The sequence below is a fragment of the Ascaphus truei genome, chromosome 1 (assembly GCF_040206685.1).
Source record: "Ascaphus truei isolate aAscTru1 chromosome 1, aAscTru1.hap1, whole genome shotgun sequence".
Classification (NCBI taxonomy): Eukaryota; Metazoa; Chordata; class Amphibia; order Anura; family Ascaphidae; genus Ascaphus; species Ascaphus truei.
The window spans coordinates 219,521,930-219,545,393 of record NC_134483.1 but is presented as its reverse complement, the minus strand read 5'-3'; the positions used below and the strand labels follow the sequence as shown (position 1 = coordinate 219,545,393).

The following is a 23,464-nucleotide window of genomic DNA, read 5'->3' as shown; positions in this document are numbered from 1 at the left end:
CAATTGTGTTTGTACAAATCTGACCTTTATCTGAAACATTAACCAAGGTACAGCACTGGGGGAATGTGTCAGACACACAGTCTCAGTGTACATACAGTAACCCTCCCAGCAATTGGGATTTACTTGCATTTTATGAGAAATATCAATTGTATTTTATTGGGAGCAAAGCTAAACTTCACCGCTTGTGGATGTCTGAATAACAAAGTTTCCATATGGAAATGCAGGCAGCACACTGGTACAACTACACAATGCAATATGTGAGGCTCTGTTGGGGGACAAGCTATAGCTGCCCATTCTGGCCCACATCACTAAGCTCTGCTAAATCTGGGCAAATAACTAGGTTACCTAAAATAGTAATGGCCAATAGTTTCCCTGAGGTTACCACATATCTGCTAGTCTAAATATATGCAACTCATTAGCATAGGCTTAATACCATGTTAGTTAGCACTTCTTGCATTACACTGGCGACACACTTTATTCGAGCTCGGCTAGTCCCACGAATTCGGGTATACCCGGGTGTATTGAGGTTTGTGACTGTTTTCTGCCCGAGTGCATTGAGGTATTTTTCAGGCAGGGATTGAAGCATTTTATTCCCGCTGGCTGCAATACTGCACAGTATATATATATATACTGCATTACAATTCATGAATTGATGCCATCTGGTAGACACGCGAAGCATTGCAGCCTATTAAATCCTAATCATTATCATTTAACAGATCAGCCGCCCGTCAGCCAGGCATGAACCCAGGCTGGGAAGGCAAACGCAACGGGGCTTGTCAGAGGTGAGGAGCGGCGCATTCCAGGTATCTGCCAGGTACATACTGGGTATTTGCTCGAATAAAGTGTGTCGGTGCAGTACCTTCAAATAACATGGCATTCATTCAGCATGTCTCACCTAAAAGTGGTGTTATTCCCATCCAGAACCTAAAAAATAATAATAAAAATAACGTTCTATGTTCTGTAACGAATTGTGATATATGATTTAACTTTTAACTTGTGCATCTTGCCTGTAGCCAGCCTAGATTTGCCCCAAATCATTCATGCCACTAGGACAGGACGCTTCAACCAGATTACTTAAAGGGCTAGAAAATAAATCTTTTTATAAGTAGGAGGGCTGGATGGGGTATTGCAGTGTAATTATATATAGCCAGGCTTAACAATATGATGCTTCAATAAAAGTGTGAACCTGTTACAAAAATGTTTAACATTTGCATCCTATAGTTTGAATGTCTTAACTGCAAATACTTTACCTCTCCTAGTTATGTTCTGATAACTGAATATGTGCATGTATATATGGGGGTGAGTGCTACCATCTTACTTCATACATGCATAAAGATTTGTTTATAAAGTCTTATAGAGTTAACATAGGTTCCTGTGTCTTGTTTAAATTCAGGTTCATGTTTATGCTACACCACAACTTGCTTTTTTTACTGACTCACAAAAACTAATGGAGAACAATTCTGGTCACGGAAGCAGATATTTAAATATCCTATTACCTGTGCCAAGTAACCCCCCCCCCCCCTAACTCCTCCCATCTCATGTTGCTTTAGTGCAGGGATCTTAAACTCTGTCCATCAGAACACACGTTCCTACCTATTTCAAGACCGTTGAATACACGGGAACCTATGTTAATTCTATAAGACTTCATAAACAAATATTTTACATGTGATGCCCATTCTAAAGGATTGAACAGTTTTCAATGACATACATCTTATACTATATTAGTGAAAGCACTGTATGTTTGCCTGCCTGGATGTCCGGTGTCCCTAGCGGCAATCTCATTGGTCCCTTGGGCCGCCCGCCCCCGCACACCTCTCATTGGCCTCACACACTCACACCACCCCCTTGGCCCGCCCCCCACACCTCTCATTGGCCTGAGGCGGAGTGACGGGCCAAAGGTCCAAAAAAAAAAAAAAAAACCACACACACACACAGACACAGACACAGACACACAGACACAGACACAGACACACACACACACACAGACACACACACACACACACACACACACACACACACACGGGGGGGGGGGTGTTACATACATTAGCGGGGCTCACAGTGTTAGCAGCACATCTCCCGCTCTCTTCCCCACCGGTCCAAATAATACGACCTATTACGCATTTACATCCCGGGCAACGCCGGGTCTCTCAGCTAGTTATACATACAGCAGGGCCCCGGGTATACGGTGGGTTCCGTTCCGCCGTATAGTGAAAATGGCCGGAAAGCGGATCCGGCGATTTTCAGTTCTGTGCATGCACAGAACGGCGTTTTCGCCGTTCTGCGCATGCGCGGCCTATGGTCTGCGCGCGCAAATTACGGTATGCGCGCGGAGACAACGGTCTGCGCAACCGCCCGTTCTGCGCATGCGCGACTGAGGAACAAAGATGGCGGCCCCCTTCTCGGTGCTGCCGTATCGGCGGATCGCCGAAAAGCGAAGCGCCGAGAGCGGGGCCCTGCTGTATATACAAGTAGATTGTAGCGTTCACCCCCATATATGCATGCAAAAATCAGTTTTCAGAACATACTAGGAAAGGTAATGTTTTGTATCGTAAAGCTTAGTTAGTTTATTTATTTTGTGTTTATATTGTGTTGAAATATACTGTAAGTGTAAATAACAGCCATTGAAAATGTTGTCTTCTAGATGTCTTTCATCGATTTTAAAGAGCAAGAGTGACATCTACTGGTAGACATAGAGAAGTACACATTCATTGTCTGGGCTGCAAAAGTAATACCCCATTAAACACCACTTCAAAGATTACAATAATACTGTTGTCTATGGGTTATTATGAACGACAAAACTTGAAGATTTACCCACCCACTAACAAATAAAACTTGAGACTTACAGAAGCTTTGCTTATAAATATTTATTTTGCTTACAATGTTTTCAGCTTTCACCAGTTCTAATGTTAAAGGAGCAATCCATGCCGGCAAATTATTTGGTGAAGATTTTGATATATTATATATATTTGAAGCAGGGGATCTCCAGAGCTGAACCCCATTAATTTCAGCTCCGGGAACCCCCTGCTTCTGGAGATACTTGCCTCTGAAGTAAGTGCCGGTAGCTGCTCTGGCTCAGCAAGCAGGGCTTCAAAGTTTAAAGCTCCCGCGTCACATGGGCCAATCGGAAGCCGCACTGATGACGTCAAAGCATTCTAGTGGCTCGAAAGGTGGGGCTTCTTTGAACAGCGGACATATTGTGAACCGTGGTAGCCGAGGAGAGCAGCTACTGACACCTACTTCAGAGGTAAATATCTCTGCAAGCAAGAGGTCCCCGGAGGTATTTTCAGGCAGCATTAATATCCACAATTGAGATATATACAATCTGAATTCGATTTTGTGACCCATTAGTTGTTTATATATTATTCCCTTTGTTTCTTGACCGTGTGTTGCTAATCCATAGTCTCTGTCGTGAATTCAAAGTGGACAGAGAAGATAAGGGGGAGAGGGGGGGGGGGAATTTGGTGGAGTGTATGGCGATGGAACATTTCCTCCCTATCTCTTCCTATCTCTGGAGCCAAGGCTCCTATGTCCAGTTAAACTGCTCAGAGTACTGGTTTAGTTGGGCAATCAGCCTCTCCATGTACATGACTTTTTGTTTATTCTTTTGTACACCGTTCCTCTAGATGGAGTTAGTTTTTTTTCCAGGCCGCAACTATGGAACACCTTGCTGTGGTTAGAATGAATGAGATCCACTTCTTCATGGGAGGAGGGAGATTTTCCACTGGTTTGGCCAGCACGAAGGTCAGCGGGTCCAGGGGAATCCTCAGTTCCGTAACCTCTAGGATTACATTCTGGATCGTAGCCCAAAAGTTTTGTAACATCGGGCATGTCCACCATATGTGAGCCATATCTCCCACTGAGACCGCACCCCCTCCAGCATAGATCGGGCGTTCCAGGGAAGATCTGGCTTAGCCTACTAGTTAGGTACGATTGAAATACATTTTTTTAAATGTTTTCTTTCGTTATTGTGCAAATTGAAGTTTTGGCTGCCGACTCCCAGATATCCTCCCACTCGTCCCTCTCTATTTCCACATTGAGCTTCAGCCCATTTTATCATGTAAGTATGGTCCGATGTTGTCACTGATGACTCTATCCCCATATATATACCCGATATCAATCCTCCGGTAGGTTTTTTTTTTTTTTTTACATATATTTCAAATTTTGATAAGTTAGGGAAACTCCCGTTCTGTGAAATTGATGAGAGCAAATGTCTAATTTGGAGGTATATAAGGAGATGCAAATCTTGCGTTTAATACTTTTTTTGGATATCCTGGAAGGACAGGACCCTCCCCTTTTCCACTAGGTCCGCTGCTATTTTAATATCTAAGTTTTGAAATTGGGTAAATTGTCCTTGGGAACAGCCCAGAGGGAAGTCCAGGTTGTTGAAAATAGGAGTAAGCAGAGATGGGAAAGTCCTTAATGCATATTTTCCTTTATTTTTGGACCACATTTTCCACGTGCGCCTAATCGATCCCAGGTCAAACCTTCCTATCTGTGGCTCCCTGGTCCCTTGGGAACACAGAGCCACCGCGAGGGATAGAGGTTGCGCATAGTAAGATTCAATTGTCAATCAACAGCAGGTTGTTCGATCATTATTCCAAATCACTTCTTGTTTTAATTGGGCTGCTTGATAATATTTAATAATATCTGGAACTCCAAGGCCTCCCCTTGCTTTTGAGGCTAGCATTACTGATCTAGCCACTCTTGGTCTCTTGTCTCTCCATATAAATTGAAACATTCGGCTTTGTATTTTTTTTCAGCTCAAGCTGGGGAATATTTATAGGAAGCGTTTGGAAGTAGTATAGTAATCTTGGGAGAATATTAATTTAGGTGGAGATGATTCTCCCCATCCAAGATATTTGGAATTTATTCCATGCCTGTAAGTCCTTTTTTAATTTTTTTGAAAAAGGGGAGGGTAATTACTTTGGTACAGGAATTAATATGAGCTTGCTATCTTAATGCCCAGATATTTAATATGGTTAGAGCTTCCTTTATAGTTAAAGTTTGAATGCAGCAGTTTTAGTTCTGGAGCTGGAAGTGTTATGTTTAGGGCTTCGGATTTATCATTATTAACTTTGTAGCCTGAAACTTTGCCAAATTGATCTAACAGGGATTGCAGATTTGGGAGGGACATCTGTGGGGCAGCTAGGGATAGTATAACATCGTCCGCAAATAGTGAAATCTTATAGTTTATTCCGTCAATGGGAATTTCCTGAACATTGACGTAATCTCTCTTTTTGGCCGTTAGTGGTTCAATTGATATGGCAAAGAGCAGTGGAGACAAGGGGCATCCCTGTCTAGTTCCGTTTATGATCAAAATTGGGTCCGAATTTCCCCCTGGAAGTTTGATATTTCCCCCTGGAAGTTTGATATTTCCCCCTGGAAGTTTGACATACGCTGTGGGCGTCTGGTAAAGGGTTCTGACGCCCTCCAGAAATGGGCCCTCAAATCCAAATTTTAGCATGGTCAGATCCAGAAATAACCATTTTGTTCTATCAAATGCTTTTTTAGCGTCTAAGCTTAATAGTATCGCTTTTGTACCGGAGAGGTACACGTGGTCTATAATATTTATGATCTTATGGGTGTTGTTCGAAGCCTGCCCGAGACAAAGCCTACCTGATCAATATGTATAAGCTTTGAAAGGATCAGGTTCAACCTGTTAGCCAGTGTACAAGTATAAGCAAACCCAAGCACTCGACAGAGCACCAGGAGCTGTTGATAGAGGGTTTGCTTATACTTGTTCACTGATTGACATCTGATATCTGCATATGTTCTGTTTCTTTTACAAAATTCTTGTATTTACATTTATTGTTTGATATTTGATATCTGCTTATGTGATTTGCCCTCTTTAGACTTTAGATTTATATCATTAGCTGAGTGTGGGATTATTTGACAGTGGGGAGGGAAGGCTTACGGAAGTACCTCTGGGACCCTTTGGGACCAGGGGGAATGGGCCAGATGAAGAGGTCACCCCTCGAAACGTCGCCCCCCTAGTTTACTTTCCTTTTTCCATTTTTGTGATTTTTTTCCTTTTCTTTCATGTTTTTTTCCCCTTCTCCTTCTTTCCCCTCTACCCCCTTTAATTTTTGATTTTCTCTATGGTGATATTTATTCTTGCATTGGCATATTGGCTATTGTTGCTATATTTTCAGTTTATTATTAGTGTCATTAAATTATTCATATTCCCTACACTGGTATTCGCCTATATCTATAGCTGTGAGACAGAGAGTGCTCATACCAAGTTCATGTCTCCCGCTATTATCAGGGAAGAGAGAGTCTGTTGCTCCAATGATTACAACACTTTCGGCAAAAAGGCAATTTGGTTTTTGCTAGGAGCATATATATTAATTAGGGAAACTGGGATCCCTGATAAAGAGCCCTGAACAATTAGATATCTACCCTCTGGGTCTGAAACCACTTTATTAGGGGCAAAAGGGACGTTATTTTTAATTGGTATAGCTACTCCTCTCTTTTTACTAGAGAATGATGCAAAGAATGCTTGGGCAAGCATGTTTGGAGGTGTGGGAGTATTAAAATGGGTTTTGCGAATAAACTATATATCTGCTTTTGTTTATTTGTATATTCTTCCAGTGCTAGCCTCCTTTTCCTATTTGAGTTCAGACCCTTGACATTCAGAGATAACAGTTTTATTGATGTGGGGTTTGACATGGTTCTTTTTTGGTTAGTTGGAGAGGGGAACCTTCCACTTTCCCAAGGTGGGGGTCTTGGAGAGGGATGGAACACCTGCATTGGGTTGTGCTGAGCACCTGGAAGGTGGGGGGGCATATACACAGAGCCTCCATTTATAACGACTTGGGCTGTCCCCTTCATATATTGAGATAGATATATCTCTCTCTATTATCTTTAAACTCACAGATTCTTTGCTCCTCTGATGCTGGGCAGGTGATTTCCGTCCAACAGCAGTACTACTTATTGTCTGGGGGAGGGGTGGGATAGATTGGATGGAGGGGGGCGGTGCGGATGGGGGGCAGGGGGTGTGGGGGATGGCGGTGGGGGGGGAAGTGGATGGTGATGAGCACTGAGTTATGTGCAGCACTCAATAAAACTTACAAACATTGCTTGAATTCAGGCTATTACACTCAACAGACCGAAATGTACTTATATGTACCCATATGTACTCATAAGATATCGGCTGGTTTTTAATGGAGAAATCAATGTGGTAACTTTTTTAAAACTATTGAGGAGTTTTCTGGCTTGTCAGATGTATGCAGCGTGACTGCTATGTCATTTCTGGATTTTTCTGAAGGGAATTATGACTTCAGTGACAATTTGGGGCAATGAAATTAAGAGTTCAGAGAGAAACAAGGCAGGAAAAAATAAATAACCCTAAAGAAAAAATATAGAGACTGCTCTATATTTGTAATTTTTTTTTGTTGTATATTTCAATCAAAAGTTTAATGATTTGTTAAAAAAAAATATATATATTTTTTAAATTTACATTTCCTCCAGCGTACTGGAAATGAGTCATAAATCAGAAAAATCAAGCACAGAAAGGAACAATGAAGGACAAGAAGTGGAGGCAGATACACCCAAGGAGGACTATCCCCGAGCACAGAAGCAGCAGGTATGACACCTGCAGTTACCTTACAGTGTAGAACAAGAAGGAAAGTTTTATTTTTAAAATGATCGGGATCATATAACCGCAGTATAACACTAGTTTACTGAAATATGCATACCTGGCCACATCAGCTGTTCTAACGCGACGCACCAGAGGTGTGATGTCTTCAAATTCTGATGCTCCGCAAAAATAAACAAATCCATGTTTATTTTGGGTTTCGTCTGTGTCAAATATAAGAAGCTTGTTAACTAGGAATGCTTTTTAATTTGGTACAGGTGAGCCAGAAATATTTACATAGTAGATGAGGTTGAAAAAAAGACATGTCCATAGAGTTTAATTTATGTTCAATTTAGGGGACATATACTTATCCTATATTTGTACTTGCAGTATATTGATCCAAAAGAAGGCAAACAAAAAATCCCAGTAACACATCATTCGATGATGTCTCATAAGGAGAAAAATAATTGGCAATAATAGCAATAAGATTACTTCCTGGATCAGTTCAAGATATAAAGATAGTGGGTGCTCCAATAGTTCCGGAATATTATAGAAATCCTCATGAATAAATCATATGGGTACAACTCTTATATGGAGTGGATATACTACTAAGTGAGTGACTGATGTATAGTGATTCTCAATTCTCCTGAAGGAAACTGTCAAGAATGACATTATCACTTTGCTGTGTCCTCATTGGAGAAAATAATAAATGTCCATAACTTACAAAATCTTGCAGTAAACCCTGAGTCATAATAAATTCCTTCAATGGATCTTACGCACTTTTAGAGCCACCTGGATTCTTTAGTGGCGTGTCCAGCCGCAGATAGCAGTCCAAACAGCAACAAAAAGGGAAAAAAAGCAGTGCACTGCCCAGGGAGCCAGGTGGTATAAAAATATAAGGTTTTATTAAACAATAAACATTACCAAAAGGAGGTGTAGTGCCTCCTATGCGTTTCGCACAATTAATGTGCTTTATCAAGAAGTAAGGTAAGTGTATCAGGGTCCCTCTTTTTTTATAGCTTGTATGACAAAATGTTTCAAACCAATTTTCGCGCCAAAATGCAGGTCCGTGCGCGTGACGTCACCCGTTCATGCGCCCGCACTACCCCCTATTGACGTCAGAGCCAATGGGAGTGAAGCCACAATAAGATTCTTCCTGGATCAACATCCTTCCCGTGTTTACTTATTTGGTATATCCCTTTATACCTTTTCGTTCTAAAAAGATATCCAATTTTTTTTTAAGATATCTAATATTTCTGCCATCACAGTCTCCATTGGTAATGCATTCCCCAGTTTAACTGCTCTTACTGTAAAGAATCCTTTCCTTTGTTGGTGGTAATATATATCCTTTCCTTCAACCTTAAGGATAGATTAGTTCTTTTGAAAGCTCCTTGTATTGACCCTGAATATATTTGTATATTGTTATCATATCCCCTCTTAGACACCTCTTTTCTGTAAGGAATCGGGGAACACGTTCTTTACGGTGTGTTCCCTCCTTACCTGCTTCTTCACCGCCCTCAGTGCTGGTTGCTGATTGTGCGCGCGTCCCCGCTCTGTTTACAGAGCGCAAGCGCAGCTCTTCTACCCGTGCCACGGAGCCTAGCTCCGCCCCCTGCTGCGCCACACTTCTCTCGCGCGCGGCGAGCTCACGTGATGCCGTGCACCGCTCCCCAGCTGCGTGGCAAGTGCTTTGAGTGCCCCATGTCTCCTGCAGCCTAACCTGAACTCCTCGGAGGCCGCGCCTCCGTTCCGCCCCCAGTCTCATTGGTTCCTGTGTGCTTCTTAAGACTTTCACTTCCTGATTGCTGAGCACAACTCTTGTGACCTTGTGTTCCTGCGTTTGTTTGTGCCTTGCTTTGCTTTGCTTGTGCCTTGCTGTGTTCTCTGTTGCTTTCCTGTGTACCGACCTGGCTTGACTATAGGAACCCCTCTGAATAAAGACCCCGGCTTGACTATTGGACCTCCTCTGGAAAAAGACCCCGGCTTGTAGCGGACTACCCGCACCTCTCCATCCCAGACCTCGGCTTACGGACAATCTACCACTCTCCTGGCTCCTACCCTAGACCACGGCACAACAGACACTGACCACCACACTGGCTCCACCCCCGGACTTTGGTAAGTACTCACACTAACCCACTCTCTCCAACCCAGACCCGGCTACACTGACTATCCACCTTCCAGGCATGCTCCCGCTGCTGTGGGTGCGCAGTCTTGTACTTTCCCACCTCAGTACCGGGATCCCGCCTTGTTCGTGGTTAGCGCAAGCGTTACATTTTCTAATGTAAAAAAATCTAATTTAGCTAGCCTTTCCTGTTGTCGCATTTTCAATCCCCTTTATTAATTTGGTGGCTCGTCTTTGTACTTTTTCTGGTTCCAGTATGTCTTTTTTGTGGAGTGGTCCCCAAAATTGTACTGCATATTCAAGGTGTGGTCATACTAACGATTAATAGAGGGGCATATTATTTATAGAGGGGCAAAATTATGTTTACTTCCCTTCCATCAATTCCCAATTTAATACAAGATAAGATTTTGTTTGCCTTTGCAGCTACTGTCAGACATTAGGGACTATTGCTAAGTCTGCTATCTACAGGCACTCCTAAATCCTTCTCCATCAAGGACTAATTTATCCCCATTTAATTTGTAAGTCGCCTGTTTATTCTTGTTTCCCAAATGCATAACCTTACATTTTATCTGTATGAAACATCTGCCATTTACCTGCCCAACTTTCCAGTCTCTCCCAGTCCTTCCAGAGAGAAATTACATCCTGCTCTGATTTTACTACCTTACACAATTTAGTGTCAGTAAAGATGAGGACTTTGCTCTCGTTGCCAACCTCAAGGTCATTAATAAACAAATTAAGAAGCATGGGTTCCAGTACCGATCCTTGAGGAACTCCACTAACATGTTTAGCCCAACGTTAAAAGTTCCATTTAAGACCGCTCTCTATCCTTCAACCAGTTTCTAATCCAGGTGCAAAAATCCATGCTGACCATTACTAATAATTTTGTTTTCCATTAGGTATTCCTGAATATTATCCCATACTAAACCTTTAAGTAGCTTCCCTACTTTGATGTCAGGCTTACAGGTCTGTAATTCCCCGGTTGTGATCTAGCTCCCTTTTTAAATATAGGCACCACATCTGCTTTACGCTAATCTTGTGGTACTGAGCCTGTGGAAATGGAATCCCTGAATATTAAATGTAATGGTTTGGCTATTACTGAACATAACTCCTTAAGAACCCTTGGATGTATGCCATCGGGGGCAGTTGCCTTATTTACTTTAATTTTATCAAGCCGCTTATTCACTTTGTAGCCCTTTTTCTGATGCTCCAAAGAGATTACTGGTCACTATACACACCTGTAGCTCCAGGAGATCTGAGCCTCCGCTAGCTGGGAGCCTGGGGTAACACTTACTGAACCGTAGCAATAACACATATCACATATACTCTTATACTATAACGCAATATAACCTTAGTGGCTCGGCCACTCTCATCAGGAGTAACGTCTCCGTCCCCTCATCGCGTGCCCCCCCACACCGTGTCCATGTATGGTACTATATTGGTATAGGCTCAGTCCTTTGGCCACTTCACTAGTGTCCCCAAAGAGTTACGCCTAAGGCGGGATCAGCGCCTGTTGACCGGTGTTGGTGCACTTGCTGTAAATACCTGCCGGTCATGGCGGTGACCGGTAACACTTCGAAAAGGATCAGACGAATCCTCTGCTTGTCTTTGATATCCGCTGTGCAGCTGTCTGGTCCCAAACAGCTCACCACCAACTTGCTCAGCTCACTTGTCCCTAGCTGTCTACACAGTAAGGTGACTGATCGCTACCACCATGGGCGTCCCTGCAGCACAGCAGCCTACTGTAACTTCAGGGATTCTCCTAGGGGCCTGCGGGGAAGAACTGTCCTATGCAGGCGGGTCACTGACCCCCTGCACCCACCTACCTCTCCCTTCACCTTCCGGATCTCCTCTCACTAGCGTCTACCTAATACCTGCAGCAACCGCACTGCACTCAACCTGGTACCTGCAGCAACCGCACTGCACTCAACCTGGTACCTTCTTGTCAGCGTGCACAGCACTGACAGCTGTGACACTGACAAGACTACACACACACCCACACCTAAGGGCAGGGTCCCTACCTTAGGGGCCTTCCATCAGAAACTACCCACTACCCTATAGGGGATTGGGGCCGGCCTGGGACCTGGGGATTACCTTACCTGGTGTAGGAGCCACTTGCTCCCTACACCCTGCCTCCCCCTTCCTGCTCCCAGCTCCAACTGACGTTATCCTAAGCCCGTGAAAAGTATCTATCCCTGCTTTAGGGAATCCTGGCCTCTCATTGGCCACTTGGGGACACCTGGGGTCTTTGGCCCTAAGCCTCAGGGGAACTGTAGTCCCGCAGAGGCTGCAGATACATTGGGGCCGCGTGCGTGCTTGTCCTGTGCATGCGCGATTCCCCGATGGCCGCCGCAACTCCTGTATCTCACTGCGCATGCGCGACCAATGCGCATGCTCGCGCAACCTGTCATGGCGGCCCCCGCTAGCCGGGTGCGCAGCCGGGGCTCCGAGGACTCGGAGCGCTCCCTACTCCGGCCCCCACCTTTGCCGTGTGCCGGCGGTTCCCTCGCTGCCTCCGGCGGCACCCGCGACCGCTCGGCAAGCATCGCAGGGGGTCTCGGGAGCTAAAAAGAGACCGGGGCTACAACTTCTTCCTCAGTTAACCAATTGTACATTAATATAGAGCTTGTGACTTTCTTCTGTGGTACTAGTTTTGCAATTGATTCTTCCCCGGTAAATACAGAGGCTACAAATGTGTTTAATACCTTTGCTTGTTCCTTATCTCTAAAGATCTGCCTGACGATCTCACACTGAAAGGGTCTTAAATAACTTTTTAGGGTTGATCTTACTTTCTATTGAAATCCTTTTTTCGTTTTTGCAATTCTTATAATTCTGATACAGTCCCTTTTGACTTTAAGAATCTAAACGAATGCCTCTTCCTTTCCATTTCCTCCCCTACCTGTTTATTTAGCCACATTGGTTTAGACTAGTTTCTTTTATATTTAATAACCGAGGGTATACACTTCCACAATCATGAGTATCATCCCACCATGTTTCAGTAATGCATATTATATCATTTTTCTCCCTCATAGCAATTAATTCAAGATCCCCCATTTTATCTGTCAGGCTTCTGTACGCATGAATTTAAGGGTTTTTTCCAATGTGTACTATTATCTTCTCCTGCCTTTTTACTCCCATTGAATTTAGTCTTTAGACACTTTCTAGTATTATCTGTATTTAATAACTTTTTCCTGCTCGCCAAACTCCCTCTTACTCCCACTCCACTTCCATGACCCCTAGCTGTTTCCCCAATCCGATCTTGCTTGATTGTCCCTCCAACTCTCCTGCCTAGTTTAAAATCTCTATCCTTGTTAACGTCCTCCCACCTGGCACAGAAGATCCCCCTTTGTTGAGGTGCAATCCAACCATATTATAAAGATACAGTAGCACTCTCTGCCCTCCTAATAACGGAGAAAGAAGTAAGGGAGGGAGAATGATGGACAAGAGACTTACAGAACAGAGAGGAAAAACACGAGATCTAAATACAAACACAGATAAATAAGATTGGAGGAAAAGAGAAGACAGAGAGTAAAAATAAGAAAGAGAGAGAAAATATAGAAAATGAGACAGGATGACAGGTTTAAAGATGGTCACCGATAGGCAAAGACAGACCCGTAGGCTACTATGACTGACCATTGAAGAGAGAGGTAGAAAAACACAGAGTAGAAGAAAAATAAAGGGAAATTAAGAAAAGGCAGTGGAAGAAGGGAAGAGAAAGTGGAGTGATAGAAAAATAAATCAAAGAGGGAGAGACAATCAGAAATCGCACAAGTAGGGTGGAGAACAGAAAGGGCACGAGTCTAAGGAATAGGGGATATCGTTGTAGAGATGCAAAAAGAATGAATAAAGTGAGAGACAAAAAGCAAAGATCTAGGGAAGAGCAAAACAAAGGTAAAAGGCCGGAGGAAAGCAATACTGGACTGTTGGCTCAACAACACAAAGGACCCTTGCCCAGCTTGCGTAAACATATGTACTGTAATTGTACATATGACGTCCCGGCTTGGGTCCTGCCTCCAGGGACGCTCCGTGGGCAGTCCCTTTGCTGCCCGCAGGAAAATTTGCGCCTCCTGCGGCATGGTCACCCACGATGGCTTTAAAAAGGAATCTCGTGCATGTCTCGCACGCAGCGCGGGTTCCTGTGCGGGAGCCGCGAGGAGGGCACGTCGGAACCGAAGACTTCCTCTGTATAGTGAGAGGTGCGCAATAAGGATATATACAATAGACAAAAACTATAAGACGAAAAATACACACAGTGCCAATGTAAGGGATTTCTTTTTCGTCTTATAGTTTTTGTCTATTGCAATATTTTGCTCCCCTACACCGCAACTGGTGTGAAACCCAATTGACAATGCTGTGAAGCGCTATGTACATTAATGGCGCTATATAAATAAAGACATACATACAATACAATACAATGCTGCCAAGTCGTTTGGTTCCGTTACATGTTGGAAGCTTGATATCCTTGTTGACATTTTTTTAGCTGCAGATCGAACGGCAGCTGAAATGTTTAGCCTTTCAAAACCCTGGGCCCCAGGTAGCCGACTTCAACCCTGAAACTAGGCTGAAGAAGAAGAAAGCATGCATGTCTCAAATGAATGGATACTACAGTACAAACAAGTAAGATATTTTCAAACTAGTGGTTGCTCTGTCACTAAGCAGAAAAGATGGACTTTATCTGACACTTTTTTTTTTTAGGTGTAATTTTACATTTGATCTTGGGCTCAGTTTTAGTGTTGATTAACATGTAAAAACTTTGGGGGGCAAGTTTCTCCTCAAAGAAAAAAGCAGCCCTAAATATATTCATTCTATTGTTTTTTGTTGAAATGTAATAAGCAATACTTCACACACAGAAACGACCAGTTTCTTGTAACAAATCTAGTATATAACAAGTACAAGAACATAATACCAGAACAGGAACTGCTAGGATGTTGATATATATGTATATATCGCTCAAAGACACCAGAAGGAATGACAGTATTAATAGCCTATAAGTTATAGAACCTGGATGATGGTGATCAATAAATGTCAAATATAGAAGGGACAAAAGGTCAATTGAAATACAGAGAGGATACAATATGCAGTTGAAATGTCAGGTACACAAATCACATGCAAATCCTAGGCTGCAAAGTCCAAACCTCGGGTACTGACCTGAACAAAAACACAGTCCTTGTAATGGGTTAAATACCAGCCTTTTAAAAGGCTGGAAAGTTATTTCAATCCCAGGTTCCCACTGTTGCTGCCACCAAAAGAAAGCTCCTCAACTCCCGAAAACGAATAGATATCTGTAGGGGAGCGCAAACCGAAAGACCCGAGGTTTTTTTTTTTTATTAATGGACAATATGTAAATATGAATTATGGCTAAATTGGAAGTAGTAAGAAGCTACAACTATAAATACTGGCACCACTGCACTTTATTGACATCCACTGATGAAGCAAGATTTCTGAAACGCGTTTGGATTTTTTTGGGTCTCCCTGAGGATCGATAGTTTAGCTGAAGAGGCTGAGCAGCCTGCACATGTCACATATGCTGCATGTGCTGACTGGAAGGTGTGTTGATGTACAGATAAGCCTGCTGTTCTTGTACTCTTGTGAGTGCGATTCCTTTAATCTTTTTTTTTTTTTTAAATAATTTTCGTGAAATGTGCTTCAAGGGAGTTTTTTTTCTTCTGCTTTGCTAACCTCTGCTTTAGCCATAGACTCCTTTGTAAACCAGTATTGCTGACCTGAGGAAGACAGGAGAACTCTCGAAAGCTTGTCCTATGACATAAAGTGTTAGTCCAAATAAAAAAGGTATTGCCTAATATTGAAGTAGTCATTTATTCTGCACTATCGCAACTGGACTAACACGGCTATTTTGTTATATATATATATATATATATATATATAGCCGAATCCCCTACCCTGACTCCGTGCGATCGGGAGTGTGGAGGTGGCCATTTTGTAAGTTGCGCAGGCGGCGAGGCGCACATGCGCAGAGTCAGGAGTGCGGTGGCCATCTTAGAATGGCTCCTCACTGAGTTTAGCGGAACTACATGTCCTAGAATCCTTAGAGGGAGGGACTGCCCCACGAATGGGATTGGAGCAGTTAGGGAAAGGGGGAGATATATATATATATATCCATGCCATCTGTGGCTACTAGTTTGCTTCCCTCCTGGCAGTAAACCCTGGTACTATCAGGTTGGTTCGGGGTTTTCACCATCACCTTTGGTGCTGCACTTGAGTGACAGCAGCGGGTGGTACATCCTGTTGTAGCTGGGACAACGGGGTGCCCGCCTTCTGGCTATACTTAAGGGCAGGACCGCCCTAAAGTTAGGTGGTGTTCCTTCCCTCTGAGGAAGGCACGTCACACAATTGGGAGCCTGAGACTGGGGCCTACCCATGTGCTCTTCCCTCCGGGGAGAGTGAGTGTGACTATACCTCTGCCTCCGCTAGGGAGGTGGGGAAGAGCTAGGACGGCTGTGGGTGCCCTTGGCCTGTAGTGACGGTCCAGGGACCATCATCCAGTGAATGTTAACAGACAGCGATACCGGCAGAAAACTGCTGAGTAACTGTTACTGCAGAGAGTAGTAATAAACCGTTCCTGTTTGTAATATACCTCTTGCCTGGTGCGTGACCTTAGGGGGGAGAGGTAATTGTTCTACCGTGGAAGATCACCTTCAGTTCCACGGCAGATGGAGGCGCTGCACTGCTAAGTAGATATGTGGGGTATGAACCCCAGAAGCCTGTTCCTGTGTCCCCACTGCCATCGGCGGGCGAATCAGCCCTCCTGTTACCAGCAGGTATATGCACCATATATCCTGTAATGACCCCTATCTGCGATTGGGTGGGGGAAACACTGTTATATACATATGTATGTATATATATATATATATATGTATACATATATGTGTGATGTGTGTGTGTGTGTGTGTATATATATTTTATATATATATATATATATATATATATATATATATATATATACTGTGACAAACGGCTTACTCTGGGGCTCCGTCGTTTGTCCGGGACTGTTTAGAACACGGTCTTTTAGGGTAGGTTAAATGATGACGCGTCACGTACTGTTCCTTTAAACAGGCTATGCCTGGTTTATTCAGTCCCAGGCACTGAGACTGCCACAGTGCATACAACAGAAAACAGATCAAAACAAAAGCTGCTCACCTGAGCGATAACTTAACTTAGATATCCTTGACTCAAGGTTGGAAGTGGCTTTTCCACTCCCAACAACAAAACAAGGTACTTTTGCAGTCTTATACAAATGAACAGAAAGATTGAACCTGTTTGGGGAAGAGGCTTCTCCCCTCTGTAGTTCAGCAGCCTTCCAGCCTCCTGGCTCTTGTGGAGAGACCAGAGCAAACAGGAAAACAGTCTTACATACCTGATTCCTAATTAGCATGACAGGTGACAGAAATCAGGCAGCAGACAAACTCTGGTCTGGATCTCTCATCCCTCAGTTCCAGCGCTTGCCAAACTGTGGGATGGAGTGTATGTATTATAAGGCTGCACTCCCAGGCCAAACAGGATAGAAACTGTTTAGTATCCTGGGAGCCCTATATACGGAATTTATTACCATCCCCTGGTTTCTGTCACAATACACACACACACACACACACACACACACACACACACACACACACACACACACACACACACACACACACACACACACACACACACACACACACACACACACACACACACACACACACACACACACACACACAGTATATGTAGCCTAGCCTCCGGCCGCTACTTCTATTCCTGGACCCTACCAGTGTAAGTCCTGTTATGTGCAGGCAGTGGATGAGTTAATTCCTTCAGAAAGGCCTTGTGTGCTTTTGCAGCCTTAGATACATTTGATAATGGAGCATAGGGGAATAGGGAACAATCCCCTAACTGGTGCTACAAACGTCACATGTGGTATAGGAATATGTTAAACAAATCCGGAATCCATGTAAGCTGAAATGACAAATCAATCCAGGTGCACAATGAGGTGTGTAAATAAAGGCAATCTCACTCCTATTAAAGCCCCATAAGGTAAGACCAGTAGGGGGGTCTGACTGTGCTGACAAGGGCAAGTGAAAGAAAATCAGCACTTACCCTATGTGAAAGCACATGCCTCTGCCCGGCGGTCTGGACTGCTGGAGGGATGTGAGAAGCACACTGGCAACCGAAGGAAGTTCCGTGTAAATAAATAAATAAACTCACGAAGTCAGCTGGATCCCGGTGAGGCATGCTTCAGTCCAGGTAAGTACAGCAAAAGTTCAAAGAGGGGACTGATCACAGCAAGTGATAAGGCTGGAGGCATGTAACCAATAAAAAAGTATTTATTTAATTATACATACATACATACAGTCATGTGAGAAAGAAAGTACACCCTCTTTGAATTCTATGGTTTTACATATCAGGACATAATAAAAATCATCTGTTCCTTAGCAGGTCTAAAAATTAGGAAAATATAACCTCAGATGAACAACAGCACATGACATATTACACTGTCATGATTTATTTAACATAAATAAAGCCAAAATGGAGAAGCCATGTGTGAAAAACTAAGTACACCCTTACTGCTTCCATAAGAATTAAAGCTGCAGTTCAGTCTTTTCATTTTTATTTTTTTAATTTTTTTAATTCAATAGTTTCATGTGGGCAATCTCTAATTACCTAAAGAACTGTATAGCTGCCGGTCAATTCGTTCTCCGTCTATTGATAGGCGAAATTTGGAGATATCTTTTGATATGGCATATGTTTTTCATCTGCTTCTGTCACTCAGTGGAAGCTCATGAATATTCATGAGCACTCCTGCAATGACATGTGCAAGAGGGAGGGCAGGGCAGGGCTGACAAAGGGGTGTGCCAGGGCTTGTGACAGGACATGAAGGGGCAGTACCTTAGTAAATGGTTGTTAAAATAGAATACAAGAAAATTGGTCTTTCAAAGTTGTTTTTTTAAAAACAGAAAATGCTAAAAGTATTTTTTCTTACTACAGAACTGATTTATTAAAAAAAACACACATGCAGGATATTGACTGAACTGCAGCTTTAAGATGCTAAGTAGCAGACAGGTGCTGCTAATCAAATGCCCTTGATTAATTGATCATCAGCAAGTGTGATCACCTCCATAAAAGCCGAAGTTTTAGCAGTTTGCTGGTCTGGAGCATTCAGGTGTGTGTTAACACAATGCCAAGGAGGAAAGACATCAGCGATGATCTTAGAGAAGCAATTGTTGCTGCCCATCAATCTGGGAAGGGTTATAAGACTATTTGCAAACAATTTAAAGTCCATCATTCTACAGTGAGAAAGATTATTCAAAAGTGGAAAACATTCAAGACAGTTGCCAATCGTCCCAGGAGTGGACGTCCCAGCAAATTCACCCCAAGGTCAGACCGTGCAATGCTCAGAGAAATTGCAAGGCCATTTTGGCTTTATTTTTATTAAATAAATCATGACGCGGTGTAATATTTCATGTGTTGTTGTTCACCTGAGGTTGTATTTACCTTATTTTTAGACATGATAAGGAACAGATGATTGTTGTTATGTCCTGATATGTAAAACCATAGAATTCAAAGAGGATGTACTTTCTTTTTCACACAACTGTATGTATGTATGTATGTATGTATGTATGTATGTATGTATGTATGTATGTAGCCCCCTTTCCCTAACTGCTCCAATCTCATTCGCTGGGGCAGTCTCTCCCTCTAAGGATTCTGGGACATGTAGTTCCGCTAAACTCTTTGCGTAGCCATTCTAAGATGGCCACCGCACTCCTGGCTCTGCGCATGTGCGCCTCGCCGCCTGCGCAACTTACAAAATGGCCACCTCCACACTCCAGATCGCACGGAGTCAGGGTAGGGGACTCGGCTACATATATATAAAATGAAATAGCCGTATTAGTCAAGTTGCGATAGTGCAGAATAAATGACTTCAGTATTAGGTGATACCTTTTTTTATTTGGACTAACAATTTGTCATAGGACAAGCTTTCGAGAGTTTTCTCTTCCTCAGGTCAGCAATACTGATTTACAAAGGAATCTATGGCTAAAGCAGGGGTTAGGAAAGCAGAAAAAAAATTGTTAGTCCATATAAATTTCTTTTCACCAAAATCAAATGACCAGGGAAGGAGGAGCACTGCAGGTGTTATTTAATCCATATCCACAGGTATCCAACGTTTCAGAGCCATCTCAGGGCTCCTTCATCAGGGAGACGCATGAACGGGCCCCGACATGGCTCCGAAACATTGGATACCTGTGAATATGGATTGAATAACCTTGTTTCATCTACCTGCAGTGCTGCCTCCTTCCCTGGTCATTTGATGTACTGCACGTTAGGTTTTGTAACAATATACATTTATTCATTGATTTTATCACTTGCTGGAGCGTGATACGAGCTTGAGACAAAAGGTGGCACTGAGTGCTCATTTGCATGTAATTTCCCAGAATCCCTTGCTGCAGTGGAAGCGCTGTATGCTGGGCGACAATGGGGAAAGACAGGGTTGCAGACCTGTCTAAGACATGCAAATGAACATACAGTAATATTTACAGTTGCTATATATATATATATATATATATATATATATATATATATATATATATATATATATATATGGAAGAAAAAAGCTGCGCCTTAAAGGAACATTTAAACTGTGTATGTCTATGTATAATTAATGTATAACCTAGATAATCTAGACAATATTGTAAAGGTAAACAGACCTATAACCAGAAGATAGGCCTATTACAAACATACAACATATACACATAGAAAAGGCAATAGAAAGGATAACCAGTCCTCAGAAAGTTCCGATGATGAATATGGGTACTGGTATGTAGGGTCTCCGGCAGCTCTCAATGTGGACCTACCACGTCCACAGGATATCTAAAAAGGAAAAGAGAGGAGAGAGCGCACGCCCATAGCGTATAAAAGTATATTTAATGAGGGGGAGGGGGGAGGGAGGGGTAAAAAACGCACTTACAAGAAGTACAGTAAAATCAAGCATATGTGATAATAATCACCACCATCCGGTCTAACTGCAAGCTCTTGGGGCAGTCCCAGGCTCCGTTGGTGAAGGAGCAGCGTCTCAGCAGATTCCAGGACTGATGTAGGTCATCCGGTCAAATTGCAGACTTTGGGGGCATTCCCAGGCTCCGTTTGGCAAATATGCAGCGTACCAGCAGTTTACCAGGGCTGGTGTGCTGTGAATAGTTCCAGACAAAAGTTCCGTGTGTATAGTGCCTGCAGCACTAGCGCTAGGATCAATCCGCTCCTGCGCTGAATGTAGACTTGAATGTCAGTGCGTCTGACGTCACGACGCTCCCTGACGCGTTTCGTCAGTCTCGGCTAACTTTTTCAAAGGGATGACGTGAGGGGGGGAGAGGTCCGGTATTTTATACACACTCCAATGAAGGTAATTGTTGAATAACCGCCCCTACTCAGCTGCTATCATTAACCGTGCTACCAGCACTATAACATACATAATTACATAAAATGCAGATATTTACCCTGAAAGAATTGGAGGAGATGATAAAATTAACCTATACATTCAATGTCTATCATATTACTAAATATACATATACAATTAACACACAGTTAAACATATATTAAATATAAAAATAGTCCTCAATAACCAATTATAAAACAACAATATAAAACAACATTATTCTCTAGGGTTCAAACCAAAATTGAAAATACGAATCTTGTATGTGGATCAAACCCCATCAGTATTAACTATGGGATACATTGCATTACATCAACATAATGCAATGATATTGCATATCTACAGTAGATCCCACCTATAGATAGAGGGATGATCACACATAGGCCAGTTTGGAGTATAATACTTAGATATTGATGATAGAAAAGGAGATCATATGACATTAAAATTATATATATATATATATATATATACAACCACAAATAAATTGCATAAATAAATTGTCAATTCTTATGATCCCATATGATTGGACTAATGACAAAATAATTTTAATTATAAATTAAATGTAGCGGTCATGTAAAATGCCTACAGTCATCTCTCCTGCTGGCAGTAAGGCCTGGTAAGTGTGGGCATGCCAGCAGTAATCATGGAGGTTTTCCCTCACACCCTGGTGGGGTGCTCTGTGTATGGCTGGGACTGGTCACATGCTCTGACTCCATGGTTAGTGATGTCAGAGATGTGTCAGCCTCAGAAGCTTACATAAGGCACAGCACTGTGTTCTAAAGTTTGTTGTTAGTTGTTCTGCTGAGAAAGGAGTTCCAGCTCTTGTCAGAGCTGAGGAAGGAGTTCAAGTTCTATCAGAGTGTCAGTTATGTTATAGTAACTCCATGGGAGGCTGTGTCCAGGGACCTGGCACAGGACAGTGATTCCTGCGGGAATAGTGAATCCCTGATCTAGGTGATATACCTATCAAAAGGGAGCACTGGCGAGATGAGCGGCTGAAGATACTCCTTGTGGAGGGCAGTTGCCCTGCCGTGTCAATAAAGATGAGTTCAGCCAGAAACCCTCTCGTGTATCTATCTGGAATGAGTGTACAGAGAGGAGCACCACGGAGGAGTTCCTCGCCAGGATCATCCCCTTGCGGACGCAGGGACCCTGGTGAGGTGGAGGCGCTGCACTGGAACTAGGTGAGACTCAGCACACTACCTCAGCTGCCTGTCTGACGGGTCCTCCCCACACACCATCATGCGGGAGACTCAGGAGTCCTGTAGCCAGCAGGTGCACCATCAGGCATATTCACACTGTAATGGGGTCCGGTTAGACCACAGGGGCCAATGTGAGATTGGGTGGGTCAGGCCGGGCCAGAAATACCGTTACATTTGGAGGCGAGCTGCTGAGATCAGATCCGTCAACAGGACAGGCTTTTAGCTAGGTCACTTGGAAACAGGGAGAGTGTCTGCTGCCACTTTGTGCTGAGTAGGGACGGACCTAGGGGTGGTCAGGGGGCTGACGGGATATTGTCAGTTCGCAGGGACAACCTAGGGGCCTGAAGGGAGTGAGGGGTCTGGAGCGGGCTATAGCTGACCGAGTCACCTTGAGGCAGTGCTAGTTGGTAGGATGCCAGAAGGGACAGCCTGTTAACTTGGTCAGGAGTCCTGGAGAGGGTCTGCGCTAGGCTGACCAAGACAGGTAGACGCCCCAAGTACTGCATGGCAGAGCCAGCCAGAGTACCTAGCCATTCCAGACACTCACCGTAGGGAGCACAGACTGGGAGGAAGGAGTCACAGCAGACACTGAGAGAGTGAGCCTAGCCTGAGGTAGTGCAACACTGGGTCACACCTAGATAAGGTACACATGTGGTGGTGCATCTGAGCTAATCTTTATTGTACCGGTGTGGTGGCTGCCCCGCAGAGTGGAGCCTCATGTACGACAACTGTTATGAGAGAGTGGAGGATCCGCGTGGCGCGGAGAACGTAAAATGGCGGACAGAGGCTGATGGGGAGGGCACCCGTGGCGTGCAACCCACTGAAGAGCAGACTGTCGCTGAATTGTCCTTAACGAGTTTGCTCTGGAGCGGAGCAAAGGCCGTGGCTGCCCCGTTTTTATCCTGCCTGGGACAGCGAGGGGCCACCTTTGAAGAGTGTGAGGACATTGCAATAATTGGGGGAGAACCCCGTGAGGAGAGCGAACGAATGGACTTTTTGGGCGCCAAAACCAATCAAAATGGCGGTTCCCGCTTGCTAGGGAAACCGCATGGGCCAGGCGCAGAAAAAATGGCTGCTGCAGGACTTGCACAGAGCTGGCCGGGAATGGCGCGAACAGCAGAGCCCCGCCCTGATGGGGGGCA

The 23,464-nt window shown here is 43.7% G+C and overlaps 1 protein-coding gene across 1 annotated transcript in view; it reads left to right on the top strand.

The window, feature by feature from the left end:
- The first annotated feature begins 7,450 nt into the window (after positions 1–7,450).
- Positions 7,451–23,464, top strand: part of ARL14EPL (ARF like GTPase 14 effector protein like) — a 28,931-nt gene continuing 12,917 nt past the window's right edge. The window contains exons 1-2 of the mRNA XM_075601272.1: positions 7,451–7,585; positions 14,176–14,312. Coding sequence (XP_075457387.1) covers positions 7,481–7,585; positions 14,176–14,312 — 242 coding nt within the window. The 5' untranslated portion in view covers positions 7,451–7,480. The remainder of the gene's footprint in view (positions 7,586–14,175; positions 14,313–23,464) is intronic.